This window comes from Drosophila obscura, unplaced genomic scaffold, assembly GCF_018151105.1.
Source record: "Drosophila obscura isolate BZ-5 IFL unplaced genomic scaffold, ASM1815110v1 contig_179, whole genome shotgun sequence".
NCBI lineage: Eukaryota > Metazoa > Arthropoda > Insecta > Diptera > Drosophilidae > Drosophila > Drosophila obscura.
In genome coordinates, this window is record NW_024542766.1 from 6,580,180 (window position 1) to 6,598,867 (window position 18,688).

The window sequence follows — 18,688 nt, forward strand, 5'->3', positions numbered from 1 at the left end:
ACATTTTATTGAATGTTTCTTTAGTTTCAAAACACCAGCAACGTTTGTTTAACGTTAACCAGACCTTCCCAAAACATTTTCAAAGTGTCTAATACTGTTAGCATTTAACTGGAAGTTCTGTGGTTTCCCCCACTAAACTAAACAACCAACAACTAAATTCCAGCGTTAATTCCCAATGTTGTGGAACTATTTGAGACCTCCTTCGACTGCACTTCGACTGCACCTGATGGGGCTGATGGGACTACTATGTATAAGGGTATAAAGTGGCGTGCAGCAGAGTGGAGTGGAGTGAATTGTCGCGCTGGCGACGACTTCCGGAACGGAAATTGTTTGGCGCTTTAATGAGCCAAATGGCGCAGAGATTGACGTTCTGTGCCGCCAAGCAGCAGCAGCAGGGATCTTGGGCGCTTCCGGCAAACAAAGGGGCGTGGATCTCAGCTTCTAAATTGATTTGATCCAGATACTGATTTAATTAAAAACCAACTGCAAGTGCAATGAAAGCTTCCTTCGACAGCAGAGACCTGATGGCACCCCTGAGGGTAGCTACGGTAGCTGGAAGGAAATGACAATTGCCTGAACGCCTACGATGAGCTTGTTGGCAAAAATTAAACACTGTAAATATTTTTCAACACATTAAAGCCACTAAAAATAGTCTTCACTTATGCAAATCAGTAGCGTACTCCATTTCCGTGCCCGTATGATTTGCCTTCACAATGTTCAGCATTTTGGAACTTAATTTAATGTACAAAAATCACGCAAGAAGTCCGACTGGAAATGGTAAAACAAGAAACAACAACAACAAAACCTTAAGCCGAACCCCCCAAACTGAAACTGCCAAAAAACTTGTGCAATTTTCTTGTGCAGCTTTTAGCCAACAAAACGGGCAGCAAAAAATGAGGAAAAACCTAGGCGGGGTAGCAAATGAAAGAAAAGTCATTACAACTTGCACACAACTGCGAACAAATTGCAGAGAAATAATATTTTTCCTGGGACGGGTTGCTGCATGCGGCTGCATGTTGCATTGCCCATTCTGTGGCAATTGGAATTTTTGGCTACATTTTCCTATCTTCCAGAGAGCCTTTTACATCTCCTCTCTGTTGGCCGTAGAACCAGAGGAGGGGGCGCCCAATGTTTACGTAAATTGTGCTGAAGTAAGGACATTAAGTGGTAATTGAGTATGCCGGCGAGAGCCAAGTGAAATATGCTTTGCCATGGCCAGGCCAACCCTCCGACATCACCCACATGGTCCGACGTGTGAGCGTAGAAATGGGGGGAAAATTCAAGGAAAAAGCGAGTGCATTGGGCAACGAGTGCCGGAGCATTGGGGAAAATGAGTGCGAGAGCCCTCATGATAACCATGATTTATGATCTGTAGAATTTTTCAATTTTTTGTTCTTGGCAAACCAAACAAACGAAAATTGAATGAAACTTTTGGCAGACAAAGCTGCTTTCTCTGCCTCTGATTGGCTAACCGATATGAGGCTGAGGCATTATCTTCGGGTACAAGCCAAAGTATCTTCATGGATTATTATGCCAAAGGACCATCTATTATTAGCTGTCTTTCTAGGGGCCAAGAATTGTCGCATCACAGCTCGCAGATAAATTAAATGATTTAAATGCTTAACTCTTTAGTAAACCAAAATTAAAATAAAATTTAAATTAAGTTTAATACATTAAAATATTAAAATAAAATACAAATTGCTTCAACGTAAATTATTCCAAGACTTTAATTTTAAGGCCAACTATTGATTGAAACGTTACACTTTTAGCAGCCCCAACAAAATATTGTACACATTCTTGTCTGGTCTGGCAGATTTCCTCCATTGCCTTTAAGCTGAACGAAGCGTCAACGAGCAGGCTCAGGATTTGCGTCAACGGATGTGTAGGAGGGTAGCAAAAATGCGTTCAAACAAATTTAGGATGACACTTGGTCAGGTGCACAAGGATTTCTCTGTGTGGGTGTGTGTGTGTGCAACCCGACCTTGGTTACCTTGCGGCACTTTTGGCCTCGCCGCTCCATTGTTGGCCCCAAACTTTTGTGTACCAAACGTAACAGAGATATGTATTTTGGTAGAGGGGACAAGGGGCGCAGACACGACCCTTGGCGACCCCCAGCCCAGCCGACCCCCCACTCGTGGGTCGTGGTGCCATGTTATTGGAAGCCAATTTAGCCAGACAACATCGGCCGGGTCGATTGGCAGCCTCCGTGCCACCAATTTGTGCAATAAAAGTGCTGCAACAAATGCCATCGGCGGCAGCGTGCCTCGTGTTGCATATTTATGGGCATCACGGCAATTTATATGGCTCGAATGGCACGAATGGCGCGAATCGGAGGAATGGCTGCTGGAGTGGGCTTAAACGGCAATTGGCAAACGTCTTTTGCCGGCGACAATTTTCATTAAATTTGCATTCAAGCGGCTCCTTAACCTACCCCATTGCATAATTTATGGGCCCGCCACTTGTCCCCCCCCCTTGTGTGCGGTGGATGGGTGCTTGCGGATGGGGTTGCATGGGGTGTCGGATTGGTCGAAGATTATGCAAAGTTTTTATTCGGCGCCTGCTTGCGGCATGGACAGACGCCTCAACTTTTTTGGGAGAGTTTCGCGCCTGACTCGAGCAACTTTTGGCAATTGGGGGATTTTCCGCTTACCCTCCCACTGACTGTGCATGACAGGCGTGAGAAAATTGGCAAACCCAGGGCCGGAAATGACAGAGATATGCGGCGAGGACTAAGCCCGGATCCTGTTGGCTGCTGAAGCGCAAAGTATGGCTCCCCTGTGCCATGGCAGGACACTTTAAAGTTGCATAAAGCTGCGTAGAAAACCTTCCCTGGACTCAACTAACGAATTGATTGAATTTTTGAACAACCAATTTCCGTTTCAATCTTAAGAGCAAAGACAAAAAAAAACCCTTTTCAATTGCACAACAAAAGGGCGGCAGAGGCGTCGATGCCATTTGCAAACCGCAACAATTAAATTGAAATGCAAATGCAAATGGTAATTTCCAAAAGCCACAAAACAGCAGCAGGGTCAAGGGTTGAGTGCCAGCAGCGCCTGTGACACAGGCTCGACCTGTGCTCAGGGTTTTGCGGGGCAAAACATCGTAAATCTTTTGCTGCTTTTGCTGCGCCAAACTGTTCCTTTTGCTTTATCAAATGAAAACCCCCAAAAAGAAATAAATTACAAAATCATTTGGAAATGCATTTGCCTGCACATGCCCCCCCCACACACACACACACACACATACACACAGAGTCATAGCAGAAAGAAAACGGAAACTACTCGTAGCATTACGCCTTAAAGTAGGCAATAAATTTGTATTTGAAACGGCTACCCTACGGCGCAACATTTGTGGCTAATACCCAAGGCTGCTTTAGCAATTTGATGGAATTTCCAAAAAGGCCAGAAAAAAGTCTGCCCTAATAATATTGGTGTAATTTCCCAAAGAGAACCTCATCCTTTGCCGGTAATGTTATTCCTCCTCTTCCTCAACATCGTAGATCGGTAGTTTCTTTGAATATAGTTGTTCCACTTCCTTGGGCTTCTCTGCTGCCTCAGGATGATGCTTCTGCTCTGCCTCAGCATGCTTTTGCACAGTCTCAGCGGCTGTCTCGTGCTGCTCAGCAGCCACGGCCTCTGGCTTAACATGAGCAGCACTTCCGCTGCCATTTTTCTCCCAGTCTTTGAGTAATTTCTCAAAATCGCCTATCCGTTGCTTTTTGTCCTTTTCCGTCTCCGGTTCCTGGCCAACTCCCTGCTCATCTATTTCATCCTCATAGCCAGCAGGTGGTAGGGCATTCTGATGGCTATTATGAAAAGCAGTTCGATTGCCATCCTTGAACCAATAGGGCTTCGTTCGCTTGTACATGTGAGGATAATACAGAAACTCTGGATGCTCGTGCTCTTTATGTGTGCTAAATACGAGAGCCGTCAGTAAGGCCACCATTGGCAGTATGACAAATAGGGATATGTTGCGCCAACGCTTCATGCCCCCACCACTGTGCTTTGGCTTCTTTTCTTTCGGTGGTTTGCATGGATCACGTGTCTTGCCGCCCCCTTGAATTGTCGCTAGATTTTGCTTCTTGTTGATCATGACACATTTTTTCTCACGACTTATGAGCAAATCCTCGCTGCTTGCCTGCACTGCACCTGCACCGACCGGTGAGCACGGTATTTTTTTCCTTGGTTTGCATTTACTGCCGCCACAAATGATCGTTTCGTCCTTCGGAATTTCAACTTTATTCTCGCTGCAATTGGTCTTAAGCTTAGATGTGTTCTGGGACATATTTCTGCTGGTTTTTGCATGTCTGGATACGGTTTGCAAACGGCTTAGATATCGAAATAGATGCAGCATAATTTAGAGAAAAAAGAAAAACCAAAAATTTATTGTTCTTAGATTCCGAAACATCAATTTTGAATTTTGTTTGTGTAGCTTCTACTCTGTAGAGTATTAAAACTACTTTGATGGAATTTACAAATGAAGCGATAGAATTTCTGTGTTAATTCTGAATTAAGGAATCTCCTCTGATGGATTTTCCCCAAAAAGAATGCAGCCAAGAAAATGCCATCGCCCACATTGTAGCCCACAGATGAGCAATTTCTGTAGTTCACTCTTCCGTTTTCTTTTCTAATGTTTCTTTTTGCTTTTTCTTTTCGTTTATTTTTCTTCTTTTCCTGCTACTGCGCTTCCGCATGCTTTTTCCAATCTTTAAGTAATTTTTCAAAATCGCTTATCCGTTGCTTTTTCTCCTTTTCCTTCTCTGGTTCTTGTCCCACTCCCAGCTCATCTATTTCGTCTTCATAGCCGGCCGGTGGCAAGGCATTCTGATGGCTATTATGAAACGCTGTTCGATTGCCATCCTTGAACCAATAGGGCTTCGTTCGCTTGTACATGTGTGGATAATACTTGAACTCGGGATGCTCGTGCTCTTTGTGTGTGCTAAAGACGAGCAGCGTTAGAATGGCCACCATTGGCAGTATGGCAAATAGGGAAATGTTGCGCCAACGCTTCATGCCCCCACCACCGTGTGCTGTTGGCTCTTTGCGTTTCGGTGCGCATGGGCCACCGCCTTGAATTGCCGTCAGACTTTGTTTCTTTTTGTTGCTCTTTTTGTTGAGCAAATCATCGCAGCTTTTCTTCACGGCTCCAGGTGCATCCTTACCAGACGACGAGCTCGGACATTTCTTCTTGGGTTTGCATTTACTGCCACCGCTAATGGCCGTTTCGTCCTTCTTTGCAGGAGTTTTTGGTGGAGCGCTTTTTGGTGGAGCGCTTTTCACTGGAGGAGTTTTTGCGGCAGGACTTTTCGCTGGGGCCGGACTTTTCGCTGGGGCCGAGCATTTCGTGGGAGGTGTTTTCCCCTTAGACATCTGACGCAATGCAAACATCGCTTCCTTGGCATGCCCTGATATTTGCACATTTTTTAGCAATCGAACCAAGTGCAACATACTTTCAGCAAAAATTCAAAATTTGTGGTGGAAGTTTTCCGAAAAAGTTAATTTTAAAATATTAATTTATGCTACTTCAGCAGCAGGGCAGCTGTGACTGGAGCCTCGAAGCTGCTTTGATGGATTCTACAAAATTTAAATACTGAAGCAAAGACCGTACTTTGGTTCATGGAAATCAAACATACGACAGTTCCAAGAAATCCGGACAATCTGCCCCAAAAATATTATTCCAATCCCAATTCAATTATGATTTGAAGAGCCACAAGAACCGCATCGTAGCCACACATTTCAGGCATAAAAGACACTAAACATTTACGGTAGCCTGGCTGTATTCCAAATTAGCTTTAATGTGACATGAAACATTCTATGTGGAGGAGGATGTACCCGGGCCCAGCCTCCCAGAGGTAATTTAAGTTGTACGTCGTGCACATTCCACATTTGCCAAAGGAAACAAAGGAAACTGCCATAGAGACAAGCTAAAGTGCTTTGTAATTTCCCCAGCACAGAGGTGAGGGCCATGCCTCCTAGAGCGGCCCATTAATTAGGCAGGACCACAACTAAAGATAAGAATTGAAACAATGGCCGAGACGGCCGGGCGACCGGACCTTGAAAATATGTTGTGGCCATCATCCATCATGCTCAAGTGACGGTTTGTCGGGCAGCCGCATAAATATTACATTATAATTATGATGGCCAGACGACGGGGAACTGCGGCTGCAGCTGGTAGGGAAAACTTTTAGCTGGAAAATTAATCAAACACTTCACAAAAAAAAAAAAACAAAAAACAAAGAACAATACAGAAACTGCTCTCGGCCATTCATTATTTTCGAATGCCGTCTGGGCGGGCAGACGAAAAAAAAAACTTTGCCCAAGCAACTAATCGAAGGCATAAAAACCGTGAAATAAAATTGCAAGCAAATCGAAATAGAGGAAACCGAAGCGGGCATACGCTTACAGAGAAGCCTTACAAATGTATTATATAATTAATAGTAATTAATTGTAATTATGAATTTCTTGCAGCAGTAATTAAACTGTGAGATTAAAAAATGAATTATAATTATATATATAATATAATTATAATTATGAATTTCTTGCAGTAGTAATTAAACTGTGAGTATTTAAATACCTCATCAAATTTATAATATTTTTGTTGGTAGAGCATTCAACAAAAGGCCAAATCTCTGGCGCGACAGATGCCATTAAGCCAAAGTGGAGTACCAAAGTTGTTGGCATTAGACAGGAATGAAATCTCCCTCTCTGCTGCTCTTCGTGTCCTTGGCACTAATCAAATTACAAATGCAGCACACACACACACACACACACACATTAGGTTGTGAGACATTTGCTAGCAAAGCAATCAGATCACGCATACGCCGTGAGGGCACAGGCAGAGTCACTACCTGTATAATTTCACATATATGTAGATACATCCGCTTACATGTATGTACGACCGAGTATGCGAATATATCTATCTGCTAAGGTTAAAGCTGCTGTGATTGACATTGTCAAAACAGGTGACACTTGCACTCGCATTAAGTCAACCTTGTGACATTTTCTCTTTCGTTAAACCTTCCCCATGTGACATTTGCACTCCGCACCAGCCCCCAAACAACTTTCCTTAACCCTTGCCTGGTAGTCCATCTGCCAGCTCTGACTGCACACTGTATATCCTGCTGCTGACTGACTGGCTGGCTGGCTGGCAAATATATCACACATCACGTCTGTGACATTTTGACAAGTTTTTCACACGCTATTTGTCTGTGTGTGTGTGTGTGTGTCTGTTTGTTAACCATTAGCCTGGTTAGAGGATAAGCCAAGTTTTGGCATTTGATTCAATTAATTGGGGATTACTTTAACACCGACCAAAAAACTTTGTACGCCGAATTGCACAACTTGTGGCTTGGCTTATTTGAAATTCAAGAACGTTATTACACGCAATACCCCGCAAGAACGGGGGATACAAAAGAAAACCTTAGGGTAGATGCAGCTTGGAGTTAAACAGAACATTTTTGGTAAATGCTGGACATCTTATGGAGTATTTAGATAGATAAAAAGAATAGAAAAAATATGGTAATCAAACCATTTAATTTATTTAAATAATTGATTAATGAATATTCTTTATGTTTTGAATATAAAACAGCTCGCTGAGTATCAATCAGTCGTTCACTATAGTGCTTCTGCTCTCTGCCTTTTCTGCCGCCTGTCAGGCTGATTTCAAACCCAAAATGTATACTCCGCCACGGCTCCTCCGAGTCTGCTAGCACTTGTCGAGGTGTCAGATGGCACCCCAAGGCATTGACGACATTTTGTGAGTGTGTGTGTAGTGTGTGTGTGTGTGTGTGTGTGTGTGTGTGTGTAGGCACTGCTATCTAGCGTTCGTAATCATTTGTGCTTGCGGCAAAGATCCCTTAGCCATCACCTTTAACCAATCCCTTGCGCCGCCCTACAACCCCAGCGACAAACCCACAAAATAATATCCATGGCTGCAGTATGGAGGAGAAGGAGGCGAATGCTCATAAGTTTATCAGTTTAGCGCCATCTTCAATGGAAATTCCCTGAAAGTTCAGGTAATACTCGAGGGAGGGAGCCACAAAATTGATTTTGTTTCACTTTCGTCGTGGCTGCTGCCACGGAGCGCCTTCTGCTCACCTGCCTGGCATTGCCTCTTTAGCGTTAAATTTAATTTATGCTTTCGGAATGCAAACACACAAACGAAAAGTGTGATTTACTCCCCCAAATTTTATGATGGCCACTTTGTTGAGTTTGTACGACGTTGAGTACTCGCTGTTTGTTTTTTTCACGCCAAATCCAAGAATTTATGGGCTTGCATAAGGGCATCCAAATTGATAGCAAAACATTAGCGCCAGTTGGGCCGAGAGGGAGTTTGACTGGCTATAGGGGATGGATGGATTGAATGATTGAAGTGCTACAAATTGTCTGCCCATCAATGGGGCTTTAACTGCCTCCCCTACAGTTCGTCACTTCACACGTCCAGTTAATCACAAAAGTTCTATCGCAGATTTTTAATTAAATTTGTCATTAAAAGTGCCAACGCACGCAAAAGAATTGAACAAAATGAAAAGAAAGAAAACAAAATACGAAATCCATTGTGGTTTATGGAACTAAGGATTACCTAGTATTTTTGGTATACTACTTTGTGTAGCTAATTGTAGGCCATAATGTTTACAAAAAAGGCACTTAAATTAAGAGGAAAATACGTGGCTAAGTGCCAGGGAGGATTTTCTGTGTATTTTGGCAGCGGAGAGCGGAGAGACTTTTTTTCCTTGTTCTGTCGCTAAAATATATCCGATTGCAATGTTTTTCGATGTACATACGAGTATAGGCAGAATATAGTAATTAATTTATTACAAACAATTTTCGGAAGATTATTTTTAATATTTCTACATTTTCAAGATGCGAAAAGAAGCGGTAATAATTTTTCTACAAATTAAATCTTCCAGAGAATCAAAAACTGTCCCTGTGATAATACCCTTACGCTCTTCTACACAAATAAGAAAATAGAGTACACGTATACCCTTATTTTGTACAAATACCCTGTACAAAAAAGTATAAAAAAATCCCTACCCACTGAGATAGCCAAGTGACAGCCTCATTGTGTCCGGTGCGGTGCCTGAACGAGCTCAGAGCCCAAAAGTAATCTCTTTTCGGTCTGGGTTGGGCCTGGGTCTCCCGACTCTTTTGATTGGTGCTGGCCACGAGCGCAATCGGCCGGGGAATTGTGCGGTCCAACGCTTCTGGTTATACGCCTGAGTGTATATATGTACATATAATATTGCGATGTTGTGGATACATTTTCTGCCAGCATGAAATATTTCTGGTAAATCAAATTAAATTGAAGGTGCGTAAAAGTAAGTGGCGAACGCAAAAGGCGAAAATATCCTGCTCAAGTCGAATGAAGCTTTTCGCATTCAATGAAACGGGTTTCATTCATTATTTATGGTGGTGGATGGGGCTATATTCGTTTAACTGGCAATTACCTTTGAATGGGGGTTTCATAAATTTAACAATCAACTAGAAGACCATCAAATTACAAGATGTCTGGCAGCCTAATGGCTGGCACCTAAGCAGCAAGCCGATTTGCCCTAATTAGCTGCTGTTTTCATTGTCATGGCGAAAGTCTTAGAAGGGCCAACCAGTTCCTGAGTGAGATTTAACCTGCTTTATTCGTGGGTTAGGTAAAAGCAAACTCCTGCGAGTTTCTAACTCGTAATTATGTCCTCATTACTCTTTTTTCCACTTTGTTTTTCTGCACCAAAATAAGCTTTAAGGCTTTTCCTGCCTCACCTGCGCTCACATCGCACTTTCCATGCTCCCTCTCTCTGTCTCTCCTTTTCTTTTTCTGTGTGTTTTTTCCTGGCACTAAGTGCAACTCACACCCACACCCACACACACACACATATCTTTTTTGGCACTTTTTGGCACTTACTGCCTGTTTTTCTTTGGCTGTTATTTAATTTTTATTTATCTTCTCAGACGTTGGCGGTTCGTTGGTTGTTACGAGGACTTGCCACAGCATCTCCTGCGACCCCTGCCACATGTGAAATTAATTTTCATGGCACTTTTTACGTTGGCTTCTTCCATGCCTCCTCCTCCGCTTCCATTCTCTTCCCTTTTCTTGCCACCCGTTTAAATGATTGAATTTTAATTTTGTAAATGAAGCATTTTATATAAAATTGATTCCCTTGTGGCTGAGTGTGCTTTCACAACTTATTTGCGTATGTGGCGTCTGATTTTTCAAGTTTTTTATTTATTTTATTGTCCTATTATGGGGAAGTAAACATGCAAGTCGCTTGTTCTGCGAGGCAGACTTTGCTTAACGAATAGAGAGAGAGAGAGAGAGATCGGTTGTTGATTCTTTCCTTCAGTTAAACGCCTTCAATAATACATATATGGAAATGGGACCCTTTTCTTTTGACTCTATACTTTACAAAAAACAAATCCTGACACTGTAAATATTCAATTATACCGCCCTACACCCAGAGTTTGGATGATCCGCCCATTTACATACAAAATGCGATGGCTAGAACGTGTGTGTGTGTGTGTGTGGGTGCTCCAACCACGCCCCCGTAATCGAAACAATTGCACTTTGACAGAAAATCCAAAAACATTTTAAGCTCTCTCTCGTTTCTCATTTATTTGTACCCTCCTGCCCATCAGCCATTTGGCCACCTGGCCAACCTGGCCAGCACATCGAAATTCATGGAAATTTCTCCTCTACACTAAATGGGTTTTTGTTTCCCTTCCATCTCATTTGTTTTATTTGTTGTATTTGTTGTTGTAGTTGTTGTGTCCTTCTTTTTGTCCAGTTGTCCAGTTTCAGGTTTCAGGTTCTGTTTGCAATGGCGAACCGCTTGATTTGCTGTCTGTTCTGTTCTGTTCTGTTATTTCGGTCCATATTGTGTGTCACATCTATGGGCAATGGGCATCCCAGCCCATCCCCGCTATGGCTTTCCACATAGTGGCATAGTGATTCTATTTTGTGGGCACGCCAAATGAAATGGAAGCGCATAAATGAAGTGCAGAATAATGGATGAAATTGATTGGTTTGTCAGTGGCAAGAAAGGACTAAAACGAATTGATTAATTGCCGTAGCTATCTGGTTTAAATAAATGTTGAAATACTTTAAAATCCTACAGAAGGCAGTCTTCCTGTATTGTACGTTGGGTTTCTGCTTTGTTTAGGGATTGTTTTCATATTTCCAACAGCACTTAGCATAGTAATAGTATTAATAATGTAAGTACTAATCGTATAGCAAGACCACATTTCCCCTGGAATCATTTCAGTAAGCTGACAATTTAATAGTTTTAGTCTCATTATCGGATATTTATAACATCAAAAGTTTTCTATCGCGCACACAAGTTTTTCCTTTTCTGTTTCACTTTCTGTTCTTTGCTGTTGAGTTTATCACCCTTTCCACCCCACCAAAAAGTACAAAAACAACAACATTCATGCCACTTTATCTTCTGATACCTCCTCATCCTTGCAACATTATTTAAGTATACAAAACTGCGTCATAATGTCGTCGACTTGTGCAGCCGGAAATTGTTTTGACGTTTGTTGTGGTTTATGTCTCATGAGTACCCCTTCCCACCACAACAAAAAAACAAAACAAAAAAGTGCTACTGCTCATCTGTATTTTTGTTAGCAAACAGGAAGTACAGTGCCCCTAATTCATGCCACAAACCGACCCACTTGCCACAGTTGACATAGCTAGTTGGGTTGGTGAATTAATGTGTACCCTGTAGTCGGTGGGAGTAGATCTTAGAGGCAGAAGAGATGCTGTATATGTTGTCAATTCTTTCTGAGAAATGTAAGCTATAAAGGTTTAGCCTTCTGTCCATTTTTGTAGATGAAAATGGCCCTTAGAGACTGTAAGAGCTAACACTTGTAATTCACTATTAGTAAAACATAAACCCCCTTTGGTACTTAAATAGGATCGAAAGTCGAATCTTTATGAGAATCTTTACCCAAAATTGTCAGAGGAACTAATAAATGGAGTAGTATATACTGATTATGGTTAACAATAGTCAGGAATCAATCGGAAATCAGCTTTGCTATTTCTCATCCTCATTTTTTTTTTTTTTGTTTAAAGAAAAATCATTTTGAATATATAAAAATTAAATTTAAAATTCAGAAAACTTGTTACCTTGCCTTTTGACTGCATCTACTATATTTTCTTCCTAGTTTTCACCTTAAAACTATTCCTTTCTAATAGGTATCCTTTAGTCGTAGCATAATTCAACGCTCCTCTACTTGTCATTTTGTTGGTTGACTTCTTTTGGCCCCAAATGAGAGTGCGGTTTTGGTCGCTTAGCTGTTATTTCAGTTCGTTAGCATAAATTTTGTGTTGTCAGAACAACACAGCACAGTATTTGCAACCGACGCGACTGTCTGCATTAAAAGTCGAGAACCTAATTATCCGGGAACCTAGCAAAAGGAACAGCAGCAACAGAAGCAACGGCAGAGCCATTCAGTGGCAGGGAAAGAGTCAGCTTTCCATGCAAATGAGTTTAAAATTGGGACACAGAAAAAAAAAAAAAAAAATGCAGAAGAAGAAGAAGAAAAACATGAAGAAGAAGAAAATGCTTAATGAATGCATTGCGAAAATTACATTGTGAAAGCCAGCCACTAGATTGCGTGACGACGAGTCATTCTATGGCTAGAGTTTTCGTTTTGGTTTTATTTTGTGGCCAAAGGGTTTTTGGTGTCTCTTCTGCTGTCTTAAAGGTTCGTTTGCCATGTTGAAAGTTCAAGCAGTTTGTCTACGACAAACCAATTTTCAACGCTTTAACCGAAGGTCACCCGCCGTGGAAATGTCTTGACCCTGTGTGTTAACCAACACCGCTTCCTGGTTGATTGTTGTGTAAATAATAAATGTGAAAATAATTATTTGTGTACTGCGTTCGTGTCTTCATTCGACCTGAGGGTATCCTAATTGCATTACGTATACGCAATGCGGATCAGGGAGGGAGGGTGGAAGGACACGGAGGGCTCGAGCCACCAGGTAGAACCAGGGTCAACAGGGTGTGAGGGCAGGACAATCAATGTCAAGAACCACTTGGCAATGGAAACCCAAAGGTTATCGATAATACATATACACATGCACATTTATATATCCACTGAAGTATATATGCATAAAAAAAAGTATGCCAAATGGAGGTTAAAGTGTGATTGACATGGGATAATATTCAATGGATTCAACGTATTGATTGTGCGAGCGATAGGGTCAATGGAGGCAAATCCACACAAACCGTTTTGCAAAATTATACAGAAAATAATAAGGAGGGGTAAAGTGGAAAGGCAAAAAGCAATCTGTTCGGCTCACAGGTAAAAGGCTGAAATTTAAAGAACACTGTTTCTGGAACAATCAAACCTCTCACTCTATTTTGAGCTCAAATTCCGGCACATACATGAACATTTCTCGCATGATTTACACAGAACTGAGTAGCCCACAGCCCGCATTCCAGTAATGAATAGCAATTAAGCAATATTCTGCAAATAACCCGCAGACTAATCTGCATAGCATTCAGTTTGATCAACCGTACTGACATCGTACCCACCGCCTAAAGCCTAAGAGCACATTTAAGGTTCCAGGCATCCTGCGGCAGACAGGAGAGACTCACCTGTTTAAAGAACACCCCCTCCAGACAGTGCAGCCCATTAATATGCAGAAGACATAGAACGTAGCGAACAGAACAGAACAGAAAACATACGAGTACGAGTAGACTAGTACAACGAACATGTTTATTTGGGTCATTATGCAAACAGAGGCACCCAGAGAGAAACAAGACCCAAACCCAGAGCCCGAGTCAGAGCCACAGACACAGCCAGAGCCCAGACCCTGAGAATATGATGATAAATGATATGCTGCTGGTCTTTGAACCGTAAATGATGCATATAATACATTAAGTTGGGATCTAAGCCAAGATCTCCGTGGGGGGTTGGTCGGAAGTACAAAACAAAAACAAATTCAATGAATCAAAAATCAAAATGAAGGAACCCCCTCGTGTAGAGAGAGAGAGAGAGAGAGGGTGTGATGGAGGGCAATGTACGGTTGCACCCGTCATCCGGCATATTACCAATGCAAATCCCAGCAATAAGTTCTGTAGTGCCTATTTATAGGGGGGGGGGTCTGCCTTTTGTTTATCTGCAATTTGCATATGCGGGAGGGTGCCACAAGGAAGTGTATTTTATGACTGAAATATGCATGCAGCGGCCTCAAAGTACAAATACAATACCAAAATGCTTCTCAAGTTTTGCATATTTCCCCAAGTGCCCCAAAAAAAGGCAAAAACTTTATTCAAAGCAGCAACAACAAAAAAAAAAACCAAAAAAAAGAAAGGGTGGAAAACGTGCTCCAAGCAACTTTACTTTATGTTTTGGAGCAACAGTCGTAAAGGAAACTCATAAATGTTATGGAAACTCGAGAGGCTTAAAGGTATTAATACTGCGACATGAGACATCCTGAGGCAAACATCATGTGAGAGCAGCCAAAAAAAGGGACATCAAAGCTGTACGAATGCGTGATATATAAGAAAATATCTGACATTAATTTAAGTTTAATCTGATACTATATATAAAGAGTATGGGTAAACCAAGACTGAGCCACAAAATATACCATCCCAAAAGTATTTAATATTTTTCATTAAATTAGGATTTATATTATTCTGCATATATATATAAACTAAATATAAATAAATTATATTAAAAAAGTAGACAACCGTAAATAATTCCATTTCCATGCTAAATGTGCAATTTTCCACCCATGATCTTTGAAAACATTTTATATTATTGCAACAAATTCATTATTACTCGTAGGCATCGCCATGAAGCTTTTCTTGGTTCTACTCCCTTTCTTTGGTGGGTTTTCGGTCTCTAGTTTATTAAGATTCCTTACAATCTTTTGTTATTTTAAAGCTATGACTACATCCGGAATTCATTGTGCCACCAACTGCTCGCTAGCCTGCAACAGAATGTACTGGCCCCATTGTGGTTTTGCCCATGACTGTAATTTGGAAGCAGACAATGCGTGTATTTTGGGCTATGAGATCTGCAGACGTGGGAAAACTAATATGCCACGGAAGCTAAGATCATAAACCTCAAAAATATTAAACTTGTTTCAATAGAATTTGCCTCAGCATTTGAAAGAACAGCCGCTAAAGAGTGTCCCACCAATAAACCCAAATGCCGACGTGTAGATCCGTAATGAGAAGATGGTATCTTTGGGATTGGAAGTTGTAGAACAGAACCCCATCGCATCGAAATATTCAGTTGCAAAAAATGTATTTCTGTACCGAGCATTCACATTTGAAAAAAAGCAACCCATGCAAAAGGAAATATTATTTTTACTGCATGAAATTAATTATTAATTTTGCGCCATTTAACGACTCAATTTTGATCTATAAAGCCCGCTTGCATGACGCTGAAAATATGTTCCTTTTTAGAACGAATGCCATGCCAAATATAAGAGCTGTTTGCTTGAAGATATGAACTTGAAACGAAAGTTACAAACAAAAATTTAATAATAGATCAAAAGTATAAAATACAAACTGCAAATTTCATAGCATTCAAGGAAATTATCAAAGGCCCTTGCTCTTCAAAATAATGAATTTCATCACTAATTTGCATTTCGTATACTTTATGGAGCTATCCATAAAATCCATATATCGGAAAAATAAAAATTATGGTCGATATATTTGTGGGAATAATGTGGAACATAAATAGAAATACGACTATAGTCTCCTGAATTTATGTATGCAGTTCACATTTATCGAAGGAGCTCAAACATCTGCTCGGGCTTATAAGAAATTTTGCGCTTAATATTCTGGATTATTAATGGTATTGTACATATATATGTATATATAGTGCTACAAAAATATTCATTCTACTGTAATATCCCAATTGCAAAGCATCGTCATGAGGTTCCTCTTGATATTTTTCCTAATTGGTAAGTTGGAGCGTGAATTAGTTTAGTTTATTTTGTTTTTTTTTCTTTTTAAGCTATGACCACGTCATCCAATGTTGAAGAAGACTGTAAGTTAGCTTGCCCCCCAGAACTGAATCCTATTTGTGCGTTTGATGAAGCTCATAAAACTTCTTTTTAAGACACGTCAGCCGATGTAGAAGAAGACTGTAAGTTAGCTTGCCCCTCAAGAACTGAATCCTATTTGTGCGTTTGATGAAGCTGATAAAACTTATTACTTTAAGAACGATTGCTTTGTCCAAGTAGAGAATTGCATTCGTGAGAAAACAAATTTACGAGGTAAGATTACAAAAATACAAGTTTGTGAAAAAACAAAAATTAAAATCAATCCCATTTCACAGCATTAGAAAAGCTTATCTTTGGCGCCTGCCCTAAACTTATAAGGTAATAGGTATTTGCTATCAATTAAATAAATATGATTATGTAACCATAATGGTTGCAGTAACTGTAGGGATTTTTTAAATTTATACCGGAAATAATCAGTAGCGTAGTAGCAATCACTCAGCGTAGAAATGTATTCCTATGTACTCCAATATCGATACTATTATGGGCTCAGGAACACCAACTTCTCTACGTTTGAGGGGAATATCTCCGCTTCATACTCCTTACCAATTTTCTGGTTATGCAAGCTAAAACTATTATAATTGCATGTAAAATGAGAAATGTTGCGCCCATCAGTCTGGATCATTAAAAGCATTGGATGGTGTTAAAAATATCCATTTTATTGCAATATCCCAACTGAGGATCGTCATGAGGTTTCCCTTGATTTTTGTCCTAATTGGTAAGTTTGAGAGCGTGAATTTTAGAATTTTAATAGTTTATTTTGTTTTTTTTTTAAGCTATGGCCACGTCAAGCGATATTAAATCTCTCTGTAAGACATGGTGCCCTAAAAATCTTAAGCCTCTTTGTGCGGCTGATGAAAATGGTCTAGCTCATTACTTTCCTAACGAGTGCAAGTACGATATTGCAAATTGCAAGCGTAGGGAACAAAACTTGACACGTAAGAATACAAAAATAACCGTTTAAAAAGCAAACATTAAAATCAATCTCATTTCACAGCACTAAAAAATATGATCTATGGCGATTGCCGGAAAGTAAAAAGAATTTTACGCAAATAGGTATTTTATAACCATTAAATAAATATGATTATACCCATAATGGTTCGAATATCCTTACAATTTTGCATGCAAAATTACAAATTTCGCGCCTATTAGTCTGAATGATTAAAAGTATTGCATGATAGTTAAAAGTACCCATACGGTTGGCTCATCTCATCTTAAAGGCATCGCCATGAAGATATTATTGATTCTTTCCCTAATTGGTGAGTTTGAAAGCGCAAATTTCGGAAATCTAATAAATGATCTCTGTTATTTTTAAGCTGTGGCTTTGTCACAAAATGATACTAGTACGTGTAATAAAAAGTGCTACTTAGTATGGCAGCCACATTGCGGGATTCATGATGATGGATTCAGAACTCCCCTTTATAACGAATGTCATGCAAAATATGCCAACTGTATGCGTTTAAAAAAAAAATCAAAGCGTAAGTTAACAAAAATAGTTATTATATTAAAAAAAAAAAACACAAACTTTCAATTTGCAGCATTCAAGGAAATTAAGAAAGGCAATTGCTGGCAAAAAAATTGATCAATTTCGTCGTTGATAGCAAAATGTACATACATCGTATGATATTACAATATTTGCTGGCTGTTCATTTCGGATTGCATTTCGTATCCTTTATGGATTATATATGTATTTTCTAGCTATCAAATAAATAAAAAAAATAAGAACTATGGTCTATAGTCTCCTGATTTTATATATGCAGAAGAAGCTCATATATCTGATGGAAGTAAGAATATTCTCTGTAAGGGGCATATCCTGGGGTTATGCAAGCTGAAACTAATTGAATGAAAAATTTTACATTTTGCGCATATTCGTCTGGTTCTTTAAAAGCATTTCATGGTAGCTAAAAATATACATACAAAATATATACATATTGGCATATCTTACGTTATAGCATTGCTATGAGGATATTCTTGATGCTTTCTCTAATTGGTGAGTATTTCTGTGTAAAATCTAAACTATTTAATAAGATTTCTCTGTTGCTTTTAAGCTGTGGCAACGTCAAGGGATCTTAAACTCAAATGTGTGTCAACGTGTCCTTCAGTATTTTAACGAATGCTATGCCGTTTATCAGAGCGGTTTGCTTTTAGAGAAAAATTTAAAACGTAAGTTAAAAATAATAATAATAGTATCAACAAAATACGAACTCTTATTTCACAGCATTAAGGAAATTATCCATGGACCTTGCCCTATAAAATGATGAATTTCATCTTAAATTGCAAAATGTACATACAATCGTTTGGCATTATAATACTTTAATTTCGTATCCTATATGAATAAAAGAATCAGACCAGTAACCCATTACTATGTTTCTCAAAAATAATGTCTATATAAATATCTTTGGCTCTATTGGCTCTTTTATTCGTTTTATGTTTGTGGTCGGAGTGGCGGCCTGCAGCCACGAGTGGGAGAAGCAATATTAAAAATTCCACTGCTACAGATGTGTTCTCAAGGAAACAATCTGAAGCTGTTGAGTCGAATATCATCTTGTCGTCACATGACTTGTCGTCAACGACGAGCGTCTGTCTTTGTGTCATGCTATGAAATCAAATTGAGTGTGTGTCTGTGTTTTTCTTTGGTCGGAAAATGGCCAACTCACTCGCGAATGCTTTGAAG

General features: G+C 40.0%; 3 protein-coding genes and 1 long non-coding RNA gene across 8 annotated transcripts in view; 1 reads left to right on the forward strand and 3 right to left on the reverse strand.

The window, feature by feature from the left end:
- LOC111076282 (trissin receptor) overlaps positions 1 to 18,688 on the reverse strand; it is a 53,187-nt gene that overhangs the window by 25,940 nt on the left and 8,559 nt on the right. The window contains exon 1 of one of the 5 annotated variants that reach the window (XM_022370016.2): positions 16,422 to 16,441. The exons of the other annotated variants lie outside the window; for them this stretch is intronic. The gene's annotated coding sequence lies outside the window, so the exon portion shown is untranslated. Of the gene's footprint in view, positions 1 to 16,421; positions 16,442 to 18,688 lie in introns of those variants that run through there. 5 annotated transcript variants of the gene reach the window in all.
- LOC111076285 lies at positions 3,285 to 4,655 on the reverse strand. The gene has a single exon (XM_022370020.2). It carries the CDS (start codon positions 4,351 to 4,353, stop codon positions 3,472 to 3,474), a length of 882 nt encoding a protein of 293 aa, XP_022225712.2. The 5' UTR covers positions 4,354 to 4,655; the 3' UTR covers positions 3,285 to 3,471.
- On the reverse strand, positions 4,356 to 5,541 carry LOC111076286. Its single transcript, XM_022370021.2, has one exon. The coding sequence runs from the start codon at positions 5,445 to 5,447 to the stop codon at positions 4,677 to 4,679; it is 771 nt and encodes a 256-aa protein (XP_022225713.2). The 5' UTR covers positions 5,448 to 5,541; the 3' UTR covers positions 4,356 to 4,676.
- Positions 14,738 to 15,389, forward strand: LOC111076290. Its single transcript, XR_005967566.1, has 2 exons — positions 14,738 to 14,828; positions 14,886 to 15,389. It is a non-coding gene; the product is annotated as an uncharacterized LOC111076290 (long non-coding RNA).

What these genes read in the sequence shown, in the direction of transcription:
- LOC111076285 (XM_022370020.2), bottom strand. Translation starts at nt 4,353, where the DNA reads ATGCTGCATCTATTTCGATATCTAAGCCGTTTGCAAACCGTATCCAGA.
- LOC111076286 (XM_022370021.2), bottom strand. Translation starts at nt 5,447, where the DNA reads ATGTTGCACTTGGTTCGATTGCTAAAAAATGTGCAAATATCAGGGCAT.